At 36.8% G+C, this 21,694-nt stretch overlaps 1 protein-coding gene across 1 annotated transcript; it reads right to left on the bottom strand.

Moving 5' to 3' along the window:
• Positions 1–7,527: 7,527 nt before the first annotated feature.
• SGR5 (C2H2-like zinc finger protein) lies at positions 7,528–10,126 on the bottom strand. The gene is made up of 3 exons (XM_010272802.3): positions 9,716–10,126; positions 9,175–9,574; positions 7,528–8,647 (listed from the first exon to the last, which is right to left on the bottom strand). The coding sequence occupies exons 1-3, from the start codon at positions 9,822–9,824 to the stop codon at positions 7,816–7,818; spliced, it is 1,341 nt and encodes a 446-aa protein (XP_010271104.1). The 5' UTR covers positions 9,825–10,126; the 3' UTR covers positions 7,528–7,815.
• Positions 10,127–21,694: the final 11,568 nt, after the last annotated feature.

Raw genomic sequence — 21,694 nt, 5'->3', positions numbered from 1 at the left:
TACTACCTACGTCCACAGGAGAGACGAAACTTGTTCTTCATTATGAAAGAAAACTGAGAAATAATAATATAAGTACCTTATGGCTTATAGCCAAAACCAACCCTTAACCCTTGTACACCCATTCTCCCATTCCTATAAACCGAAGAACAAAACAAGAGAAAAAAAAAACCCACTCTCACACCAAAAGCACTTTGTATTTTTCTCACATTCTCTCCCAAAAGCATTAACCTTACATATAGAAGAAAGCTTTTATATGTAAAACCTCTTTAACCTAAAGAGGGACCATACCAACCATTAGATTAAAATTAATCGAGCGGTTGTAAAATAAGACAATGCCAACATTCATAAGAAATTTTGTCTTATGCCATTTTTCGACTAAAATTTTGATTTTTTTTTTACTTTTTGATACCGAAAGTTTTTGTTATTGTATATTTGCCTTTCTGTGTCAAATTGCTAAATATGCTCTACAACATTAAGGGACCATTGAATGACTTATTGATTTGTCTTTTGGTGGATAAAATAGGCCCTATTTGGCGCATTTTTCCGCATAATCTGTCAGCTATTTACAAGCCCGGCAAACCGCAATTTGGTCTTTTCCCATTTGGTTTGCGGTAGATCTATCTGTTAAAAGCCGACATGCCGAAAAGACGTGAGAAACATAAAATGGGCGATTTTTGAGAAGCTCCAAATGGAGTTTTTGCGTTTTTTCTATTCGTCTTTACGTGGAAAGACGCACAAAAATATATGCCTTAAGCAAACAGTCTTTGGGCTGCGCAGATCTTAATGTAAAAGTTCAATGTGTTTTCTGACTATCAGAGCTATCAGAAGATCTTCCCAAAAAGACTTGTCAAACAGCCCATAATTAAGTAGTAAAATATTCAAGGGTATAATAATCAACTAGCTTCAGCTCTAGCAATTAAGGAGCTAGTGACCTCCTTAAAAACTTATTCACCAAAAGACAACAAATCTTCCAGTTCAGCCACTTTAGCTGTTATCAAACGTCAAGTATGATGTAGTCACCTTTCACCTTTTCCAGTTTATTCTATTAATGGGCATCTGTTAATAGGCAAAAGCTAGTATGAAATATAAACTACATAATGAGAAAGCCCAATATGATGCTAAGGCCAATCCAGCCCTTGCTGATCCATGAAATATAAGGAGGGCACTTAAGCCTAATTATGTTAAACTTTGCTTTCATTGTTGGTGGTTATAGGAAAACTTCATCTGAGTGTAGTTTGTAAAAGAAGATGGCAGGATATAGGCATCACCTATTCCTACTTTGGACTTGTAAAGCCCCAAACAACCTCCACCTTAACGACTAAATATTATCCAACCTATAGAATATTTCTCTGCCCAACAGTAGCAACACTGAAGGACTGGTTATATACAAAATCAATGACGTGGTAATTTAAACAAATTAACTGATTATCTAGCGCTTTAAATGAAGTATGATTCATTTAAATTACACCTAGTATGCATGTCAAGAAGCAAGTATAGCTCAAGCAATGCATGGGGTTGAATAGAAATTTGGTTAGAGTTAGGTTGGAAGTTTGGGCTTTAGCATCAGTTTTGTTACAGCCCAAGGCCCATGTTTAGGGTTTCTCTTGGGTCAGCCCCTAATCCTATCCAACCCGTCCAATCTATACCCCAGCTTTATTAAAGAGGGTCAACAGAGGTCCAAAGATATTTAAAGAGGAAATAATGGATTTAATGGGGGAGGGAAGATGCGAGAGAACAATGATAGATTTTAATATAGAAAAACAAGACATAAAAGGGTTCTTATACTGACTTCTTATATTTTTAATAATTTAGTTCAAAAATAAATACCACATTGTGGGAAATGAAAGGAAGAAGATCCATCTGATTGTTGAGGTGAGAGGACTCTTGGCCTCCTATGGATTTAGATAAATTGAAAGTAGAGTTTGTTTTGCATGACTCTCAAATGAATAGCTATACAAGTCAGGGCGTAGACCTTGTATAGAAATTGCTAATGCAAATGTAATTAATGTTTCATTATCGTCTCTTTCATTAATTCCATCTTTACTAGTGCAAATGTTATGTACCATTCACCTGTCTATTTCATTAATTCCATCTTCTTCGTTGTGTCTTGATAATGGTTAGATACTTTGCACCTCTAATATTCCACATGTCGATAATCTTAATGCTTTGTTCTTCGAGGGAATCTTATATCTTCTTGTTATGTTGTCGATGACCACTTTGGAGTCTCCTTCTAACTATAGATTGTTGATGCAATTTTACCTTTTCATTATATCTGATGGAGGACGATTTGGCTCAACCCCATGAACCCAGGACATGTGCGCGTGACCTGGCTTGGGGAACAATCCAGCCTAGTAGCACGATCCCGACTCGGTACGAAGGAAATGCCAAGTCAAAGATAGTCAACTCGCCGAGGGCTAACACCCCGGCGAGTCAGCCCCCTGCCCAGCTCGGAGAGCCCGGGCTCCCCCCTAAGGGACACCAAGCTTTTACCTACCTGGGAAGGAGCACCTCGGTGCTTCTCGGCAGGGACCCATCTACCCTGAAGCACCCCAGTTTGTGGCAGCTCGGCAAACCTCATGATGGAAGGCAGGAAGATCTCCTGCCCGACCGCCGTACCAGACAAATCTAATGGCAGCAGCCATGTCCCTCGTCAGGCAGCATCGTGCCTGCCACCTTTAGAAAGTGCCCAACACCTGACAGACACGTACCCAGCGGTGACGGCCTTGCGCGTGCCACCTCAGCCCAGCCAATAACGATTGTGGTAGGTTGGCAGTGACAGTTATACCCACCCTGTCAGAGAACGACGGAGAGAGGTAACAGATTTCTGCTATAAGGAGTTTAGCATCAAGGTGGGAGGGGGATTGATCTATGGTACGCGCGCTATCTCCACTCTTAGTCTTCATCTTCCTCCTTGCTTCTCCTACCAAGTACTAACTTAATCATCGGAGTGTTCCCGCCGGGTAACTCCCTCCGGAAATTCTCTTCTTCTCAGGTATCTTCCAGGAGTCACATGAGCGCCAGGTAAGAGTGACCGGATCGCGCTACATCAATTTCCTTTCCAATGCATCTAATTATTGTCCTCTTGTTTTGACTAAAGCATCAAAATTGACTTTGATCGTCTCTCATGGTGGTGGTTCTCATGTTATCTATCCTTCTTTTACCTTTACATGTCCATCTTTCTTCCTTGTAATCTATAATTCTATATTCTATATTGTGTCCTTCCACAAAATTCATTAACTTCCTTTGAAATATTTACAATTCTAGCCAGGTTTGAATCTTTATACATAAGTATTAATTCATAAATTAATGTTAATTCATTTCTTTGTATCCACATTTTACAAAAATAGAAGAGATATTTTTTTTTTCCAAATTCACCTTGTATACTTCATTCTCTCTTTATTCTATTCCACCTTTTTCTATTATTTTTGCCATTAGCAGTACAAACAAGGAGCATTCATTTTCTTGTGCTCCACAAGCTTTAGCTCAATATTCATTCCCTTATTCATAAGAAGCCTTCATGTGGATAGACTATGCTTGATAACAACCACAGAAATGCATGATTATTTTTTTATACTATTTCATCTTCCTCACAGGTTTTAGTGCCTTTAACAATTGTTCATTTTTTTTCACCAAAAAGTTAAAAAAAAAAAACGGTTGTTAATTTCCTGAGTTCTCTTGTCTACACAGTTTTGTAGAAAATTTAACACTAATTAAACTTGTTTTTGGTAGTGTGGAAGATATTCATTTGGTTATGGAATTCGTCATGGCGAATATACATATTTTTTAGGTTAGAGAAATACAGTTTGGGATACTCAAAAAATATTGATTTAGAATATTTTGATAAAAACATTTATTTTTCAAATCCCAAGATTTCAGAACACACCATACCGCCACATCATAGAACGTGAAAGTTTGGTGGTAAGTTTCAAAACCTATCATTTCAAACACACTACACCGCCACATCATAGAACATGAAAGTGCGATGAGTTCCAAAATTTTTCATTTCAAACACACCACAGTGGGCCTAGTAGCCTTCAACACATTGCATTTTTTGTAGCGGCTGTATGAAACACCCACTAAAATTGCCATTGGCAATTGGATCCCACCATAATGTATATATTCGTATTGATATATTGGTGTATGTATTGCTTTTTTGATACCAAATGCACACATCCAAGCATTCAGAGCTTAGGTTTTAGGGCTAAGTGTTCACGGTTTGGTTAACTGAACCTTGGGACCTTTTTTTGAACTGAATTGGTACCATTGGTTTTTGGGAAACCGGAAATTGAAATTGAATCGAAACCAATCGGTTAATCAATTGATTGGTTCAGTTCCTTGGTTTTTCGGTTTTATGAATTTATAATATATATTATAAATCAATATATAATTAGATAATATAAATAGTAGAAATATATATATTCATGGACGACCAACTTTTAACTATTAATAGAGCTTTACATCTATCTTTGTATGAAATGGCCTTACAAGTAAGTTCGTGCCCAATAAGCCGGTCTAACTAAGTTGTAACCAAGACCAAACAAGGAGAGCTCATCTAAAATCCAGTTGGGTTGTCAAGGCCGCCCCAGGCCCATGCCCAGGCCCATTTACCATACGTGTTTAAACAAGAATAGTGATACTTTGTGATGTGAAAAGTAAAAAACAAAAGATCTGTACAAAGATATTTGGTCACAAATTTCAGTTTCCAATTATTAAATATATCCACAGAGGCGGGTATATTGATAGCAACGGGAAATTAAATTCAAAATTGGGGCAAGAATTGTAGAAGCCCACTGGGGCTCTGGTTCCAAAACCCAATAGGAACACCACCGAAGGAAACTGAGATGGGATAAAAAGCCCATTGAGGCTCTAGGCTCTGGTTACAAGAGGAACTTTACTGAAGGAAACTGAGATGATGCTAAGAGATTACCCCAAAAAAAACCCTAAGAGGACACGTGCCAAGTCCTGATTGGTTCACTCTGGTTTTTTTATCATACCTTCGTACCAGGTCCGGTATGCTACAGGGAAGATTGAAATATCCTACATAATATAAAACGTACAAGAAATTAATGTATGGATCCGTGCAGTTTCCAGTTGACCATTCTACCATTTACCTACCACAAGACCATTAAAACCTAGAGTGGGGAAGTGGGTAAACTTTTAAATATTTTCTATGTTTCGTTTAAATAATTAGCCACGTCATCATTTTACCATAAATGGGCAAAATTCATGTTTGTTGATGTCCGTTTATGTCAAAACTGTCAATGCAACTGAGTGCATAGGTTTCTTGCAAGGGCAATTGTCATAAACATCATCTTGGTGTTTCTATAGACAAAGGAATTCCCACATGATGTAGCATGCTGGAGAGATAAAAAAGATGACATTTTTTTGAGTTGTCATATTCAAATTGTAGGAAAATTTCCATCATCATTTAAGCCTTATCCTACTTATATGGGTCAAGTACATAGGTGCTTAAATAATTTCTTATTTGTTTTGCTATTCGGTTCTTTGTTTAATGCCGTATCCATTTGTCAAATTATGGGTGCTTAAATCATTTCTTATTTACTTTGCCCCATGCCTTTTTGGTCTATTCCTGACTCTTCTAGCCCCTTTTAAGTTACAAAAACAAAAAGAAATATTTGAAAAATTATTATATCATTTAATTTAAATGCCTAATCAAAAGATGTTATTTCCAGGTATTGCTGGTTAGGTTCAAACACAAATGGATAAGAGAGAAGAAAAAACACCAAGATGCCAAACACCATCTTAGTTTAGTAATCTAGTTGGGATATCAGATGTGACTCCAATCTGAATGAATTTCCAACATTGGGTACAGGTATTTTGGGAGACATTTGTTTTGTAATCTAGTTGCACCCAAATGTACTCATAAAAGGAAAGAAAAAGAGGAAGAATAAGACAATCAAAGAACCAACTGAGAAAATGGAACTGACACTGTTCAGTCTGAATTGGTCCAAAACCCATTTTCTACAATCCTCTAGCCTTCCCCAAGCCACCACTTTGTAAGACCCCAATGATCAAAGGGAGTGATGTGAGGCTTCTTTGGTAGAGTAAAGGAGATATAAGCCAGGTAGGGCATACCAGGCCAGTAGCATTTGGGCCACAGGGAATTTCATACAATAAGCCTCTCTAGCCTTACCCAAGTTACCACTTTGTTAGACTCTAATGGTCATAGGAAGTGAGACTGAGGTAGGGCTTCTTTTTGTTTGGCTTTATTTGGTAGAAATGACGTAGGGAATACCAGTAGCATCTACTAGATGAAACAATATAGTGGGCCAAAATGAAGTAATAAGCATATATATAGAGTAATCCAATACCATTACCACCAACACTACAAGTACTAAGCTAATGTTGGTTATTATTATCTACGGATTATTTCATCTATGGCCTCCACACATTCAGAATAAGCCATCTGCCCTCCATTGCATGCATATATAGTGCAATCACCACCTTTATTTATGTAGATGGTGCTTCCTCTTGATTACAAATTATGGAGAGCATCTACCAAAGAAGCAACCAGAGCTACTATTAATTGGAGATTCAAACATTCAAAAAGTTTTTCACAAAAGCAGCTATTGGGCAGAAAGTTGCCACTTGGACAAAGGATGATGTGGGCCATGTGGCTTATACGTGGAGTCTTTTGGGCTATTATTTTCTCAGTCCCCAACACTTTCACCACTGGTAAGTAGTAAAATAAAACAAAAAAACAAAGTATGGAAATGAAATAATTTTAATAGAATACCTTAGAATGCAGAAAACAAATAATAATAATAATAATAATAAAAGGCACATGGTCCGAGAAAAGATAAAAAAAATGGAAACCCTTCCACGACTTGAACCTACGTTGGTCTCTTTGCTATGGTTTTAGTAGTGAAAGGAAGATAGACATCAACGACTACACACAGTTTTTTAACATGTAAATGCCACTTAACTGAAGTCTTCTACGGTCTCTGCAAAAATAGAAAGATGCTGTTGCTGCTTCTTGGCCCCTGATTCTGATGAGAGTGAAATATGAGAGAAAAGAAATATAGACTGAGAGAGAGGAAGAGAAATAAAGAAGAGGGAGTTTTTAAGTGTTGTTGCGTCTTGAGAGAGACGAGTCTGTCAATAACCCTTACAACTGTGGCACTGAAAAACATGGTGTTTCATAAAACATTTTAAAAAAAGAACAGGACTAGTAATGAAAAGGACTATCTTAATCAGAACCCTCTCTGACCCCTCTCTCTCTCTCTCCTACTTTGTACTGATGCATTTTTAAATTCAGCTTCTAACTTTAGGTCAGTACCCACTTTGAAATAGCTCTGAAAAAACCTAACAGCATAAATGAATGTCAAGATGAATGGAAAAAAAAATATGAGCTAATTAACTTAGTCGGTTTCGGTTACATTCATGTTCAGTTGATCTCCCTTGTAAAATTCATTAAAGAAACAGCAGTTTTAGAAGAAACCCACATCAGATATGAGTTTAAACTCATATAAGGATTGTTAGATTATTCAGAAGAACATTCACAAATGAAGGAAACGTTTGCATGAGAATTTTCTGTAATTATAACCAAAATACAAACAGTTCGATCACGAGAAAATTTTGACTGAAAAACAAAAAGCTAACCCACCGTGGCAGTCTCCTTTCCCTTCCTTGAAAAAATGAAAAAATAAACAAAACGAACACAACATTGCAGGTAATAAAAATCCCGTTAACCAACATTCAACGATAATTACAACACCCCACCTGGTACAGTAATAGAAGAAGTAGGTCTAGATAGAAATCTTGAGAGAGAGAGAGAGAGAGAGAAAGAAAGATCTATGCTTTGGATATTTTTGCTTGATGAGTTTTGTTATCATTCTCACCCTCACCTTCTGTTATTACTGAAGACATATAACTAATGACGAGAGAGTTTTCATCAGGAGGTGCGACTAACGTCGACGCTTGGAACTGTTGCTTGCAGGCGTGACAAGTGATTTGTAGAATGGTAGAGTTGATTTGCTTTGTCGCGTGTTCCTTCAGAATCTGAGCTTTGTCAAGTTCGGCTTGAGCTTGTTGCCTGATTCGCTTGGCGTTTGCGAACTCCTGCTCAGCCAATTCAATCTGCCGCTTCGCTTGTTGTCTCGCCTCTTCGGCAAAGGCCTTCTCTGCCATGGCCAACCGTAGCTGCTCCCTCGCCTGTTCTTTCAACCTAGAAGTTGCCAAAGCTGGTTCTTCAATGGCTTTCTTGTCTCTAGGAGAGACCCTACCTGCATTTTTGCTCGAACTGCCATTGTGTGATTCGATTTTCTCGCCATGATCGCATGATCCAATAGAAAGCTGCAGCTGGGTAGCCTGGTTTTCGTCTGAATTTGGGGAAACCGATACATCAAAGGTGTTCGAGAGAGGATTCGATGAAGGTAACAGCTGAAGTTCCAGATTGTGGCGTTGTTCTATGACTGAAGGATTATTCCGTTCCGGGCATAAGAAGACGGGTTCTGTCGGCTTTTGCATTCTCAATCCCGGCCAAGGAGCTGTACTGAAATTTGTGTCGCTTGATGGGCTCCGGCTTGAAGTTGTTCGAGACAGACAGGCTGATTGTAGTGTCTGCAACTCAGTTCTGAGACGCCCGGCATTGCAAGCGTCTTGGTGTTCAATGAAACTCTCCACTCTGAGAGAAAACAAACGAGTTAGACCGATCAGCTTATAATTTGATTAAATGAGTACTGTATTGGAGTTAAATCATTAATGACGACAACCAATGGAGACTGATCTTGGGAACAGTGGCTATAGGATTCTAGCGTCATTCAACTGTTCAAAATTTATCTAGGTCTTCTCCAATTTCGAAACTTGGATGCCTTTGATCATCAGTTCTGAATTGATTGGTTTTTGGATATAGGAAAGAAGAGAAAGGAGAGAAACCCAGGAAGGAATTTTGGTCGAGCAATACTTACTCTTGATTTGGGGTGTCGACGAAGGAAAGATTTGGAAAAACCCAACAGAAGAAATCAGTGAAGAAAGCAAGCAAGACTGTGTTTTAATGTGTTTGTAAGGGAGGAGGAGGAAACCCTAAGAAGAAAATCAATCGAACCCCTCTGCTTGGAACTGTCACACAGTCCTCCTTGTTGATGAATTTAATTAAACTAACATGAGAGAGAGAGAGAGAGAGAGAGAGAGAGAGAGAACCAAAGTAGATACCTCGAGAAGACACGGCCACAGTCACAGGAATGGCCTCTGGTGCCACAGGTTTTGAGATGAGCCTTGTAATCTGATTGAACAGCGTATCCTTTCGAGCACTTCTCGCACACCCATTGCTTGTGATTGCTGTGCTTCCTTCTAAAATGCTTCTTTATGCCGACGAGATCGCCCAGTGCGTGGCAAGGGTCATGGTGCAAGCAGCTGGGCTCTGGGCATACAAACACTCTCTTTCGAACCTCTGGTGTTTCCCTCTTGAGCAGCTTCCACGGCACCTTATGCCGACGTCGGTGCATCTGGAGGTTCTGGTCTCTCTGGAATCCCTGATTGCAGATCTCGCAGACATAGCGGTCTGACTCCAATAACGTCTTCGGTGATAGGGAAACCACCTCGGCGTCGGGATCTAATCTCAACATAAATGCAAAAGAATCATCAAACACCGAGACCCAAAAGACCCAATTCATCAATTGAAGCAAACGATCAATAAGAACCATAATTAAGATCGAAGGAAAAGAAAAACAACCCATATGTCTGAGGATCTCACCTGGAGTTCCGGCTGGCCTTCTTTTTCTCTTGTTGTTGTTATTTCCATTTTCTAAGCAAGTAAATGCCTCAGAAGATGGAAGACTAGGGGAGGAATTGCTGGCTAACATGGGAATTTCTTTTCTCACTTTTGTTTTGTGGTTATCTCCTCAAATATCCCACCAAAGAGATTCCTCGCTCACTTTCTTCTTTCTTCTATGCCGCTGTTGTTGATATTGGTGCTGTTTCTCTCTCAGGCTTTAAAGATACAATTACTGGTAATGGAAGAAGTGCAAGAGAGAGAGACAGAGAGAGATACAGCTAGAACATGAGGAAAGGAGCTCTCTTTCGGCTATCAGCTTTCTTTCAGCTTTAAGCTTTCAGCTTTTCTATCAGCTTTCTTTCCTTCATCCACTCCTCTCCTTCATCAGGTTTTGTAGTAGGGAGTCCACCTTAATAAACATCAGCACAAGAGAGAGAGAGAGAGAGAGAGAGAGAGAGAGCGAGCGAGAGAGAGAGAAGGGGTCTGACCCAATCACATTGCTCGAAACTTGAGCCCACACTCAGCATTGGGACAGAAAAAAACATCCCCACAAAGAAACAAACACTCATAATTCATCACACAGTAATTTGCATGCATAAATGCAGGCCAGACCCTAAATACACGTGAGCTACCCCTCCTCTTTATTTTTCTTGCTTGCTGTTTGGACAATTAAATCTTTTTTTCTCTTCGGTTTACAGTTTAGTTTCATTGACCAAAGTACCCCTTGTTGATCACTGTATAGTAACCCTGATTAATTTGATAGGGTGCAGCTTTTTATAAAGTTGAAACTGAAGACGTTTAGTCCTTTTCAGGGCTGTTTTGGTCATTTCCACTGCTTTTAATGCTCATCTCCTATAAATTGATAAAAATCCCATTTCCTGTTCCAATCTATTATATATAGGCTCCACCTGTATTTATGCTTAATAGTAGCATAAATATATAATTCTTTTCTACTCAACAAAAAAAAGCCAAAATAGTAGTGTAAAAACCATGAAACTGAGAAAAAAAATAGTTTGATATTCTGGTGTACTTGATACCATTTTCTTCAGTAAATCAGTGACATCCGATTTGATGAACGAATCCAACAAAGACCATTCATCCATGAGATGGGTGATAGTCCTTTGCATGATCAATGGTAAAGGGTTGCAGTATAGTATCATTTCCATTTGATAAAAGGAATCTGGGAAAAGACCTCCGACACCAAAAAAATGTGGCCTCTTGTTTGGTGGCTGCCGGGTTCAAAAAAGAGGTGGACCCATACAAAACTCATACCATAATTTCTCCACCTCATCACCTCCCTCCCCAGTCCCCATAAATTAATTTAAACCAAAGCCCACCAGTGTAGGATAAAAAAGAACAAAAAGCCCAGAAGCAGAGAGGCCTTAATGGATGATAATTAATGTAACAGATCAAAATGCCAAAAGTTTAATTTAATAATAATTAAGAACAAAAGGAGAAAGGTAGCAAAGGTCAGTTTGTTTGTTTTGTTAATTAAAATAATCAGAAGGAAGCAAGAGAAAGCAGCTTCCTTTGTTTTGTTTATTGTGTTGGAAGGAATGGGGAGATGATGGGAGTTGGGAGTTGATTCCCAACACATGTAGCATCAGAAGAGACTGTCTTTGGCAATTATCCTTCCCAAGTGTTCTCGATCCCGAATCTAATCATCCCTTATTAAATTAAAGCAAAAATCACAATAAACTAAGCAGAACCTGTCCAAACAAGATCTACAATCTCTCTCTCTCACATACAAGACATGAGTTTTTTTTTTTTTCATATATATATATGTATATACTTGTAGCTTTATATAATAGATGCAAATGGGTTGCCCATGAATGGAACCAAAGGCATCAACAAGTAGTACATCCTGTCTTTTTCTCAAAAGTACTTTATTTTGTTTAATTGAATTGAATTAAAAAAAAAGAAATTAAACTTATACAGTGTTCTTGGGGATGTGTTGAGATGGGTGTGTACTCTGTAGCCTGTTGAGGGTATATACTACGCACGCCAAGTATAATATCAAATCAGAGGAATAGAGAGAAAGAGATAACGAGATATGAATGTTGGGTGCTAAGGGTATCTGTGTCGCTCAATAATTTCATTATGGGTAGTAGAGATAATGGCCCTGCTATCACACTGCCACCTGATGCTTTTGTCTGGTTTATATTTGTTCGTATTCTTAGTACTGAATGAGAGTTAGTATGTATGAATTGAAGTCGGTTAACCCTGGAATCCTTTGAAACAACAGTATAAACGGGAGCTAGCTCTCTCTCTCTGTGAAAGAAAGAAGAAGAGATGTTTGTTGGTTTTAGGATTTTTTTTATGGGTCTTATTTCCTTTAGTTTTTGTTGTGTTTTCAAAGTAAGAAGGGAAAAGGAGAAGCTGACAATAGGTGTGATGGGTGGTGTCGGAGTCTGAAAAGCCAACGTTCCTTCCCTTAGGAAAAACAAAAATTAAAAACAAAAAAATCAGAGAAAAATAAAAAGAAGAGAAATATATAGATAGATAGGGTGAGAAGCTAAGTAGATATCCAGACCAGACGTCCTGACCAGACAGTAAGTACGTTTCAACTCCTCACAGTGACATAAATACCCATTTCCGGAAACCCATTTCAACTGCACACTACCCATTCTCTCTCTCTTTCTCTCTAGAAATAAATAAATTTTCTAGACGGGTCAGCTGGGCTTCTTTTTCTACACTGATGAGTTATCCTATTCTGTCCACTGCACTAATGACGTGGCCAAGGGCAAAGCCAAGTACACTGATATCAGTTTCATACACCAGCATTTTGTTGGAGTTTTCCCCCAAATGATAAGCTTCAATTTCCAAGCTTAAGGACATAATCTAGCCACGTGGCATGATGATACAAGAAAGGCTGAAAGAAGAGTACGTGGAGTCCCCTGCTACTGCCAACTAAGCTACCAAAGCCTCTACTGCCCGTCTAGAGAGAGAGAGAGCCGTGCAGTCAGTCAGGACTCAGGACTCAGGACTCGGGAGTCAGGAGCGGGACCTCCCTTGTTTCTATAGATAGGTCCTACTGCACCAGTCACGCTCGCTACTTTCCTCTTTAATCTTTCAGATGGAGCGCAAAGGAAGAAAGGCCAAAATGTCCTCGAAAGGGAAGTAAGAAACCAGCACGAAGCGGGATAAAAGCAGGATCCGAAATCAAAGAATTTCTTTCTTTTTTCTTGGAACTACATTACAAAAAAAACCCATAAATGCAGTGGGCGAAACAGTAGCTGACATGCAAAATATGTAATATTACTGGTAGAAGAAGAAAACCCAAAATCACTCAAGAGTAATCCAAAAATTTGCACTAGCCGTAGTGTTGTAGTCACTGTCTTCCTCGTTTCCTACCACTTTCCATCATCGTCTCGTTATATAACAGTGCTGAGGACTGAGGGGAGTTACAGAGACAGAAGCAGAGAACTATTTGTCGAGAGAGATGTATATGGAAACAGAAAATAGAAGAAAAAACAAGTGTTTCGAAATTTCCTACTTCTTTCGGTTATCGTCTCTTTGTAAAAGGAAGTACAAAAATTGAAAGAGAGTTGTTTGTCCTTGGAGGAGAGAAAGAAAACGTGTTAATTAATTGGATGCTTAATTTGGTTACTTGAAACACTTAGCTTCATTCTTCATGTCAAAGATGTTTCCATCTCTGATGACTTATCATCGTACATTGTCAAATCCATTACATGAATACACTGATGTGTGCAGAATTACTCAAGATTTTATGATGGGGTGAGGAAAAAAAATGATCATCTCAGAAGTTGGATCTGGAATGAACTTTGAATGCTCATGACTGTGAGTGAATTTGGAATTATCGTCACATCATCCACTTATGTTCTTAGTAGGTGTAAAGACTCCCCAATCCTCATCCATGTATATATCCATTTAACTGCTGAAGCCCCACAAATGAGGTTTCATCTTTTAATAATAAAGTAACTCCAAAAGTAAGGTTTATTTTGGACTCAAATTTACCTCCCCCCCTCTCTACTGAGGAACATTTTGAGCCCCAAACCAATTTGCGGCATGGAAGATTCCTTGATGTTTCAGAACATTTATTTTAAAATTTGTACTGGTACAATCTTCACATACTTTGAAGAGGAACAAAATTCAGTACTGTACAGACAGGAAATGGCAGGTTGGTGAACCCCACGATGAACTTGAAATTTGAATTATTTAAACATGATACTATAATACACATGATTAGTTTTGTTTATTTGTTCACAAAGGAATAACTAAATTGTGATAAAGAAACAAAAATGTCCTGGTGTCCAAACCTTTTTCTTAATTGTAGAATTGTTTAGTACTGGTAATAGGCTGTTTAGATTAGATACCTTCTTAGTTTCATATTCATGTGGTGAAGCAACAACTCTTAATTCTGTCTTTGCTTTTGCTAAACCACAAAATAAAGAGTGTCGATATATATGCAAATATAGTTTCTAGTCCTGTTTGTTATTAATTGCACCTTGAGATTCAATAACTTCTCCTTGATTAGGAAGCGCCCTTACTCTTAATTACAATGCAACAAAATAGTTCATACAAAGAGAGTTGACTTTGCATGTATGACAATCAATGATCGTTACAGTTTTGGATGATAATGGTTATTTTTCTATTTTTCCTTTTTTTTCATTAATTTTCTATTTCCTCAAGAATCTGATTGCAAGCCAACAAGCCCAAAAAATAAATAAAAAATCCACAAAATACAGAAGATGAAATGGGGCAAGACTGATGAACAGATGTCTTACATCCCAAGAAATCCTTTCCAAGAAAATGGGGTCCAAGGGTTTTGTAACTGAAATGTGAAATTTGATATTTAATTTAAACTTAACTCTATGTTAAACTAGCTTCTGCACTAGCGTTGTTATTTTTGAAAGAAAGTGAAATTTCATAGGGGTTCATGCTCCAATGTGTAGGAAGAAATCATCAAATCACATTAAATTTTATATTTTCTGTATATATTTGTGATTCACATTCACTTGCATGATTTCTTTTCTTTTTTTTTTTTACATCAGAATTGGTATTATCAATGAAATTTGATGAGAAAAGAAGTTTCAGTTTATGACAAAGAAGCGCAAAAGACATATTGGTATATTGAAAGAGAAGAAGCTTGATGAGATGAAGGACAATGATTGGGAAAAACTTGGGATGAAAGTTTTGGGGTACTATTTATTTGAATCTTGAGGATGAAGCTATCTATAACATGGTGGGTGAAGAATTGGCCCCTTGTGAAAGAAACTGGAGGTATGGCAAACGTATTAATGAATAGACCTGTTTATGGGCTGGATAATACGATTGGCTGGCCCAGTCGGGCCTGTTCTAAATCGGGTTTGGACAAAATTCGCAGGTTCAGGCTCGGGTTTTACCAAATAAGTCTGGCCCGATAATATTATATATAATAAAAAATATAATATATATTATATAATAATAAAATCAGTAGTGAAAAAGTATTATATATATTATAACATATAGAATATTATAAAATATATCATATATTATTAATAATATATAAAATATTTGTCTAGATCGGACCGGGATCAAGCTCGGGCTTTGTCATTTTCTGTTTATAAAGAGGAAAAGCCCGACCCAGCTAGTGAACAGGTCTACAAATGAATAAACTATTTCTAAAGCAACAACCACAGAAAATGTAGATACTAAAAGGATTATACATCCAACAAGATTATTAGCAAGCTATATATTGAGGTTTCATATAAACTTTAAAGAAAATGATAAGATGATTTTGTTAATAGCATCATTTCCCCCTTTTTATGATCATCTAGTCATATAATATTATAATATATAGATAGCCCTATAGTTTGCTTATATATCCCCTAGATTCACATATTTACTAAAACCTACCCTCTATTTTGCATATTACTCAAACTCCTCCTATAATTTGTAACAGTTTTACTTAATTGACATTCTGTCAGAAACTAATTGTATTTCTGTCTCTTAAAATGTGTTAATGATGTAAAAGGGTATGGGTCTAAGTTTTCTATTCAAAAAATATCCCTACAGTTCTCATAACACGCACACTCCACGCCTTCTCTAGGCCAAGTTATAATGTGCGTGTGTGTGTCTAAAAAGGTTGATATGAAAATTATTGGGAGTAATTTCAAAATAAAGAATACTACTGTTCCTATGCCTTTTTCTCACATTTTTCCACTCGTTTTAAGAGGTCATGTGACCATTGGAAGGTCAATTTAGTAAGCAGTTACAAACTACTATAAAGGGTGTTTTAGTAATATGCAAACTTCAAAGTAGCTTTTAATAAATATGTAAAACTATAGAAATATCTAAATAAATGACCCTTTAATTTATAGAAAAGAAACCCACAAATAAAATGTTTGAAAAAAATATTAAATAAGAAAGTAATGTAGGAAAAAATAATTCTCTTCTCCATATCCTTTCATCTCTTCCACTTCTTTCACTCAATTACAGACCTAAACCTTCCAATCCAATACAAAAACCCATGTTTTTCTCATCTCCAGCAGGAATTTATCGTAAAAAACTTGCACTTTACTATATGTTCTGCATAAATATTAGAGTGACCATTAAATTAATCCAATTAGATAATTTATAGATCCCTGAGTTTGGCTTCTGCTAGGGAAAATCGGTGCTCACACCGTTCGAGCAGCCCCTTGCAACGTTGCATTGGGAATATCTCCAATGAAATAAGTTGCGCAAATATGGATATATTCCCAGCGCAAGGTTATTGGAACAGGCTTTGCCTTGGCCGAAACTGGACTCTGAATCCCTGCCCATCAATTCAGAGTCTGTCTTAATTTCTCTTGGATGTTAACCTTGCAAAAATAATAGGTTTAACCAAAGAAATACATGATGGTCTAATTTCTAAGACGAGAAGACTTGAGAACACTAAGAATGACACATATATTAGGAATATCTGACAAAGGAGATATTCCCGGTGCACGGCTCTAATATCCTGTGGGTAGGGATGTGAAAAGAGCTTGTGTGTAGGGGATACGGGCTCCTTTTTAGTTGGGTTATTTGGTCCCAACTAAACCATTCATGAGGTGAAGATCCAATTACAAACCATTCATGAGATGGTTTGGGTCATGGTGTTAGTTCAGCTTATGTCAGCCAAGGAGATATCATGGATGGGATAAATGTTAACAATCATGCCTGAAACTTTCTTGTATTGCTTCCAAAGATGTTCAGAGGTCAAAAGAGCCATAGCTTGTTACTTGTGGCAATTGGGGTTGCAATTTGCAATCAAGTGAAAGAGGGCAAAGAAGATGAGGAAGAGAATTACTTGCTCATACGTCTCTTTCCCAATTCTCCTTTGTATTTTCTTTTGAAGATTTATAATAATGCTGCTGGTTAATCATTGACCCACAAGATTGACCAGCTGAGTTGAGTTGGCAAAATCTCATTAGACCAGTGGGGGATTCTCTTCTAGCTGAACTGCAGAGGTTGTTAGTAGGAAAGTTGGGCATCTACAAAAGAAAAATCAAATTCAAAAAGTATAGCAGAAGGTCTTGACAACAATGATAGAAAGGTACTCTTAGCCTCATCAAGTACATTTAGCTGATATTTGGATTTTGAATTCTCTACATGTTCTTATCATATATTTCTTAATAGAAAATAGATTGAAACGTATAAGTCTAGTAATTATGGCTTGTCCTTAATAGGTAATGATGTTTCTTCTTTCTTTTTGAATGCATCAAAGTATAATCATTCATTCAAACTCGGTGAGAAATATCAGATTTTACAGCGGCAACCAAGAAATCAAGACATACAGACAGACCATGTAATAGTCAAGTGAGAATAAGATAAAAGTGATTCAGCAAGTTTATGGGCAGCCGTATTTGCCACCGAGCATGCAGAAAAGTCCACATTTGGCTGGAGACAAAATCATATACAGTGGGTTGGCTTGGGTAACCTATCACGAGTAAACACACCAGTGTTCCGTATGGATAAGGTGCGGGCCTCGCATGCGTTCCATTTACATGAAACACTGGCATTCACTCGCGATAAGTTGTCAAATTGCACGTTAGGTCATTAGTATTTAGGAATGGCAACAGGGTGGATTTGGGCTAGGGATCATAGTTCCCGTCCTGATCCTGATTTTGAAATATATCCCTGTCCCCAATCGTTGATCCTAACCCCAATCCTTGCTTCGGATAAAAATTATCCTCCATCCCCGATCCACGACAAAGAAACAATCTCCATCCCAGACTTGATACAAGTACTGTGATGGAGAAAATTTCCATCCCTATTAGTATTGATATTATGAAAATGAAGAAGTATGATGGAGCTATTAAGAAGCAACATTAGACAAAACCCAAAGTTAAAACCAAGTATATACTAATTTAAGAGGAAACCAGGTGCAAATGGAGGAGGAGGAGGAGGTATCTTGAGAGATAACAGGAATACTCTTTTCTTTAGCCTTGGACATTACTATGATGTATCCATAAATTTAATGATGGAAGATAGAGCCATGATGAACAAAATATATGTCATGTGAAGGTTATGGATTTCTTTTATGTACACATGGTGTAATGTCTTTAGATCACTAAGGGTCAGGTTGATGCCAATGTAAATTAACTTTGGTACGGGAAATACTTATGGAAGTAAGGTATGACTTGAAGATTGAAGTGACCCACACACTATGTAAAGGAAATAGGATGGTGGATGCTTTATCAAATAAGGCATGTGATGAAGCGTACAACTCTTTTTTTCCAAGGGCAAAATGAGCTTAATACCATCCATGGTTACAAATTTTGATCAGAAAGGATGGGCACCTCTCTATCAAAGTTATTACCAAGGATGTCATGATTTTTATGAAGGAACAAAAGATGAAAAACTACAAAAGTTGATAGAAAACACAATTATTGGTGTGGAACTATTGTCTCTTCACCAATAGCACAAAAGTTATAACAATATAGCATGTGTGATTGGTTCATATAAGTTCATTAAGAAAGGAACCATAAAACCTCACAAAAACCTCACAAGGAAAAAAACAAGTAAAAAGCTATTAGAGATCAGAATTAGTCCATATAAATTACATTTCTATATAGATATTATGTTATGGAAAGCAATACAGTTTATTTCATAATAAGGGTTTATTGTCTAATGCTTTGAGACCTCTAGCAATGTTGTCCAGAGGTAAAAGCTTGTTATTTTATGAGTTTTATAGATGATTATATTTCTCAAAGAAGGCCTTGTTATTTTCATGAATCACAAACCAAAGTTGTTCTCTAAAGCTGTATATGTTTGGTTTGAAGGAAAAGGTGAGGAAAGAAAAGAAAAGGTAGGAAAATCCATACAAGGTTTGTAAAGGTTTTTCGGCATTTCCTTTCCTTTTCCTATTTTTTCCTTCAAACCAAACACAGCCTAAGTTCAAACAATAAGAGGAGAAAGTAGAAAATAACAAGAAAATAGATCAGATACCTCAGATAAATAATTAATGAGACAAAGCATAAAAAAAGATTCATAAAGCTTTCAAGAAAGAATACATAATTTAGCATTTTAGTACTTTAGCAGCCTTGCAATAGCATATAATTAAGGGGAAAAAAAGACTTAGGGATTGGTTGAACTGTATATTCAAGTAAAAAAAAAGTTATAAAGTGAAACTAGATGCATAGGAAATAGAAAGCATTATGAAAGGAGCAAAAATTTGAGGCAAAATTAATGGCAAAAAGGTATTTATTGCAATGAAGTCTTCTCAATAATGTAAAAACATACTATAATGAAGGTACGTATGTTGGTGATGATAGCAGAGTCCAACTTAGGTTTAGAGCAATAATATGTAAAGACAATCTCCTCAATGGTGACTTGGAAGACAAACTTGCATAAAATAACTGTTGCTAAGAGAAAGTAAAACAAAAAAAAAAAAGTCTTTGAAACCTTTCTAATTAAGAAAAAAAAAAACTTAATAAAAAGGATCTTTGGTGTTATAACAAAGGGGATCCTTGGAAACCCTTTTACAACCTCTTGAATAATAACACCCACTTTCCCCCTCTTAAAAAAGTAATTATTTTGTTTATTTAAGACCCACACCATAACCCCTTATGATTATTATGGATAGGTTCCAAATAAAAACAAAAGCTAGTAAGAGCTTTACCAACAAATTCTAAAATTGCTACTCTAGTTGTCATTTTTTGTCTCAAATAAAATTTCATTAAATTACAAAGAGATATAACTTTGGGGACTATGTTGAGTTCATTGAATTCATGCATTGCTTACTAAGCTCCTCTATAAACCTCTTTGCATCATACTCTACCATAATTCTACTCATCCCCAAATTCACCATTTCTGTCAATTCAAATTTGATTGCCAAAACTTCTGTAGTGTGGGCCAAAATTGCTTTTGTGCAAAGAAAGCAGGTAGACACAACTTTGCCCCTATAAAATTATTAAGGAGCCTAAGCCGACTTTATGATTCTCCATGTATCCAACATCGATCAACATTCATTTTGTACCATTCTTCTAGAGGAGTGATTCCACCCACATTAGTTAAAAAGGAAGATTCATGATTTGTCACCCTCTTGAAAGTATACTTCAACCTGACCCATTCAACCCTTAGAATCACTAACATCCATGGTTAACACATGGATGATCTCCATAAGATGGTGTGGTGTTACAATTGAATTGATTCATTGAGGGATTATTGTCAGTACCAGTTTCATGAATCACTCCAATGCAAAGTCTTTCTTGTCCTTGGACCTAAGGAATTTTGTAATTGTAGGGTTATGATCAATCACTTTGATATTCCATAAGAAAGGCTACTAAAGAGCTATAGTTATTAAATTCTCTGTGTTCCGTGATTATTAGTGATTCTATACTTTTGGAAATGCCCAATAAGGGATTTGCTTTCCTAGGTAGTCGTCTTCTTAGGTGAATAAATAACTTTTCTACATAGGGGAAAGTTGCCAATACTTGAATGGAACAAAAATGCCCCTTTTAATAATGGATTTTTATGACTAAAATGATCATTACCTTATTTACATGGAAAATAAAAGAATATGGTAAATGTACTTACTTGAGTAAGTCTTTCCTGGAAAACACTTACCCGGATAAGTGTATTTACCCAGATAAATAACTTTCCAAAAATTAAGCAGGGCCTTAGATAACATTAGGATGAATAAGGAAAGAATCTTAGTTGAACTTGGACTCTTAGAAAAGAATCTTAATTATACTAGGACTCTAGTATTCTAATTCCAAAGGAGTCTAGAGAAATAACCTTTATGGCACTAGGCCTCTCAGAAAAGTTTTGTAGGGCTTGTGCTACAATGTCTTGATTGAATTGGTTATCCATAATCTGTCCATGTGATTCTTGGTTCAAAACAAAGAATCACAACCAGCACCGAACTTAAAAGAGTTTTAAAACAAGAACTTTTACGTGGTTTCCCAACTAGAGTATGATTCTTGGTTAAATCTCATTTGATGGTGATAGGTCTAAACAATGACTCTATAGTGGTGTTCCAATAATTGGATTTAAACACTGTAATACAGAAGGATGGAATTGCCAATTTGTTTTTCATGAAAGGGGCTAATGTGATAATTTTCAAGACCTAGGAATTTAATTGTAAATGTGATCATTTTTAATAAGTCTTTTTAATCTACACAGATTAGAGAGAACGGATGAATAAATCCAATTTGGTAGAACATATCAGTGTTTTCAAAATTGGATTGGACCAGAAAAACTGGGAATCACTCGTTTCACCCCCAAACCACTTTTTGGCCAAAAACCGTTGATTTGGTCAATGAATTATTGACTCGAACAGTCAAATCATTAAACCAAACAATGGTTTTTTGGCTGTTTTTATTTTTTAATTAATTAATTAGTTTATTTTTTAGTTAGAACAGACTATTCATTCAGACTAAACGGTCGAACCGTTCAACCCAAAAACCGATCCCCAGAACAATTCCCTATGCGGTCCGCTTTAAAAAACCTTGATACATATACAAGGTATCTATTTTGAAAACGTAGTCC

This window comes from Nelumbo nucifera, chromosome 4 (genome assembly GCF_055504915.1).
Source record: "Nelumbo nucifera cultivar China Antique chromosome 4, China Antique-T2T, whole genome shotgun sequence".
NCBI lineage: Eukaryota > Viridiplantae > Streptophyta > Magnoliopsida > Proteales > Nelumbonaceae > Nelumbo > Nelumbo nucifera.
This window is presented reverse-complemented; position numbering and strand designations above follow the sequence as displayed.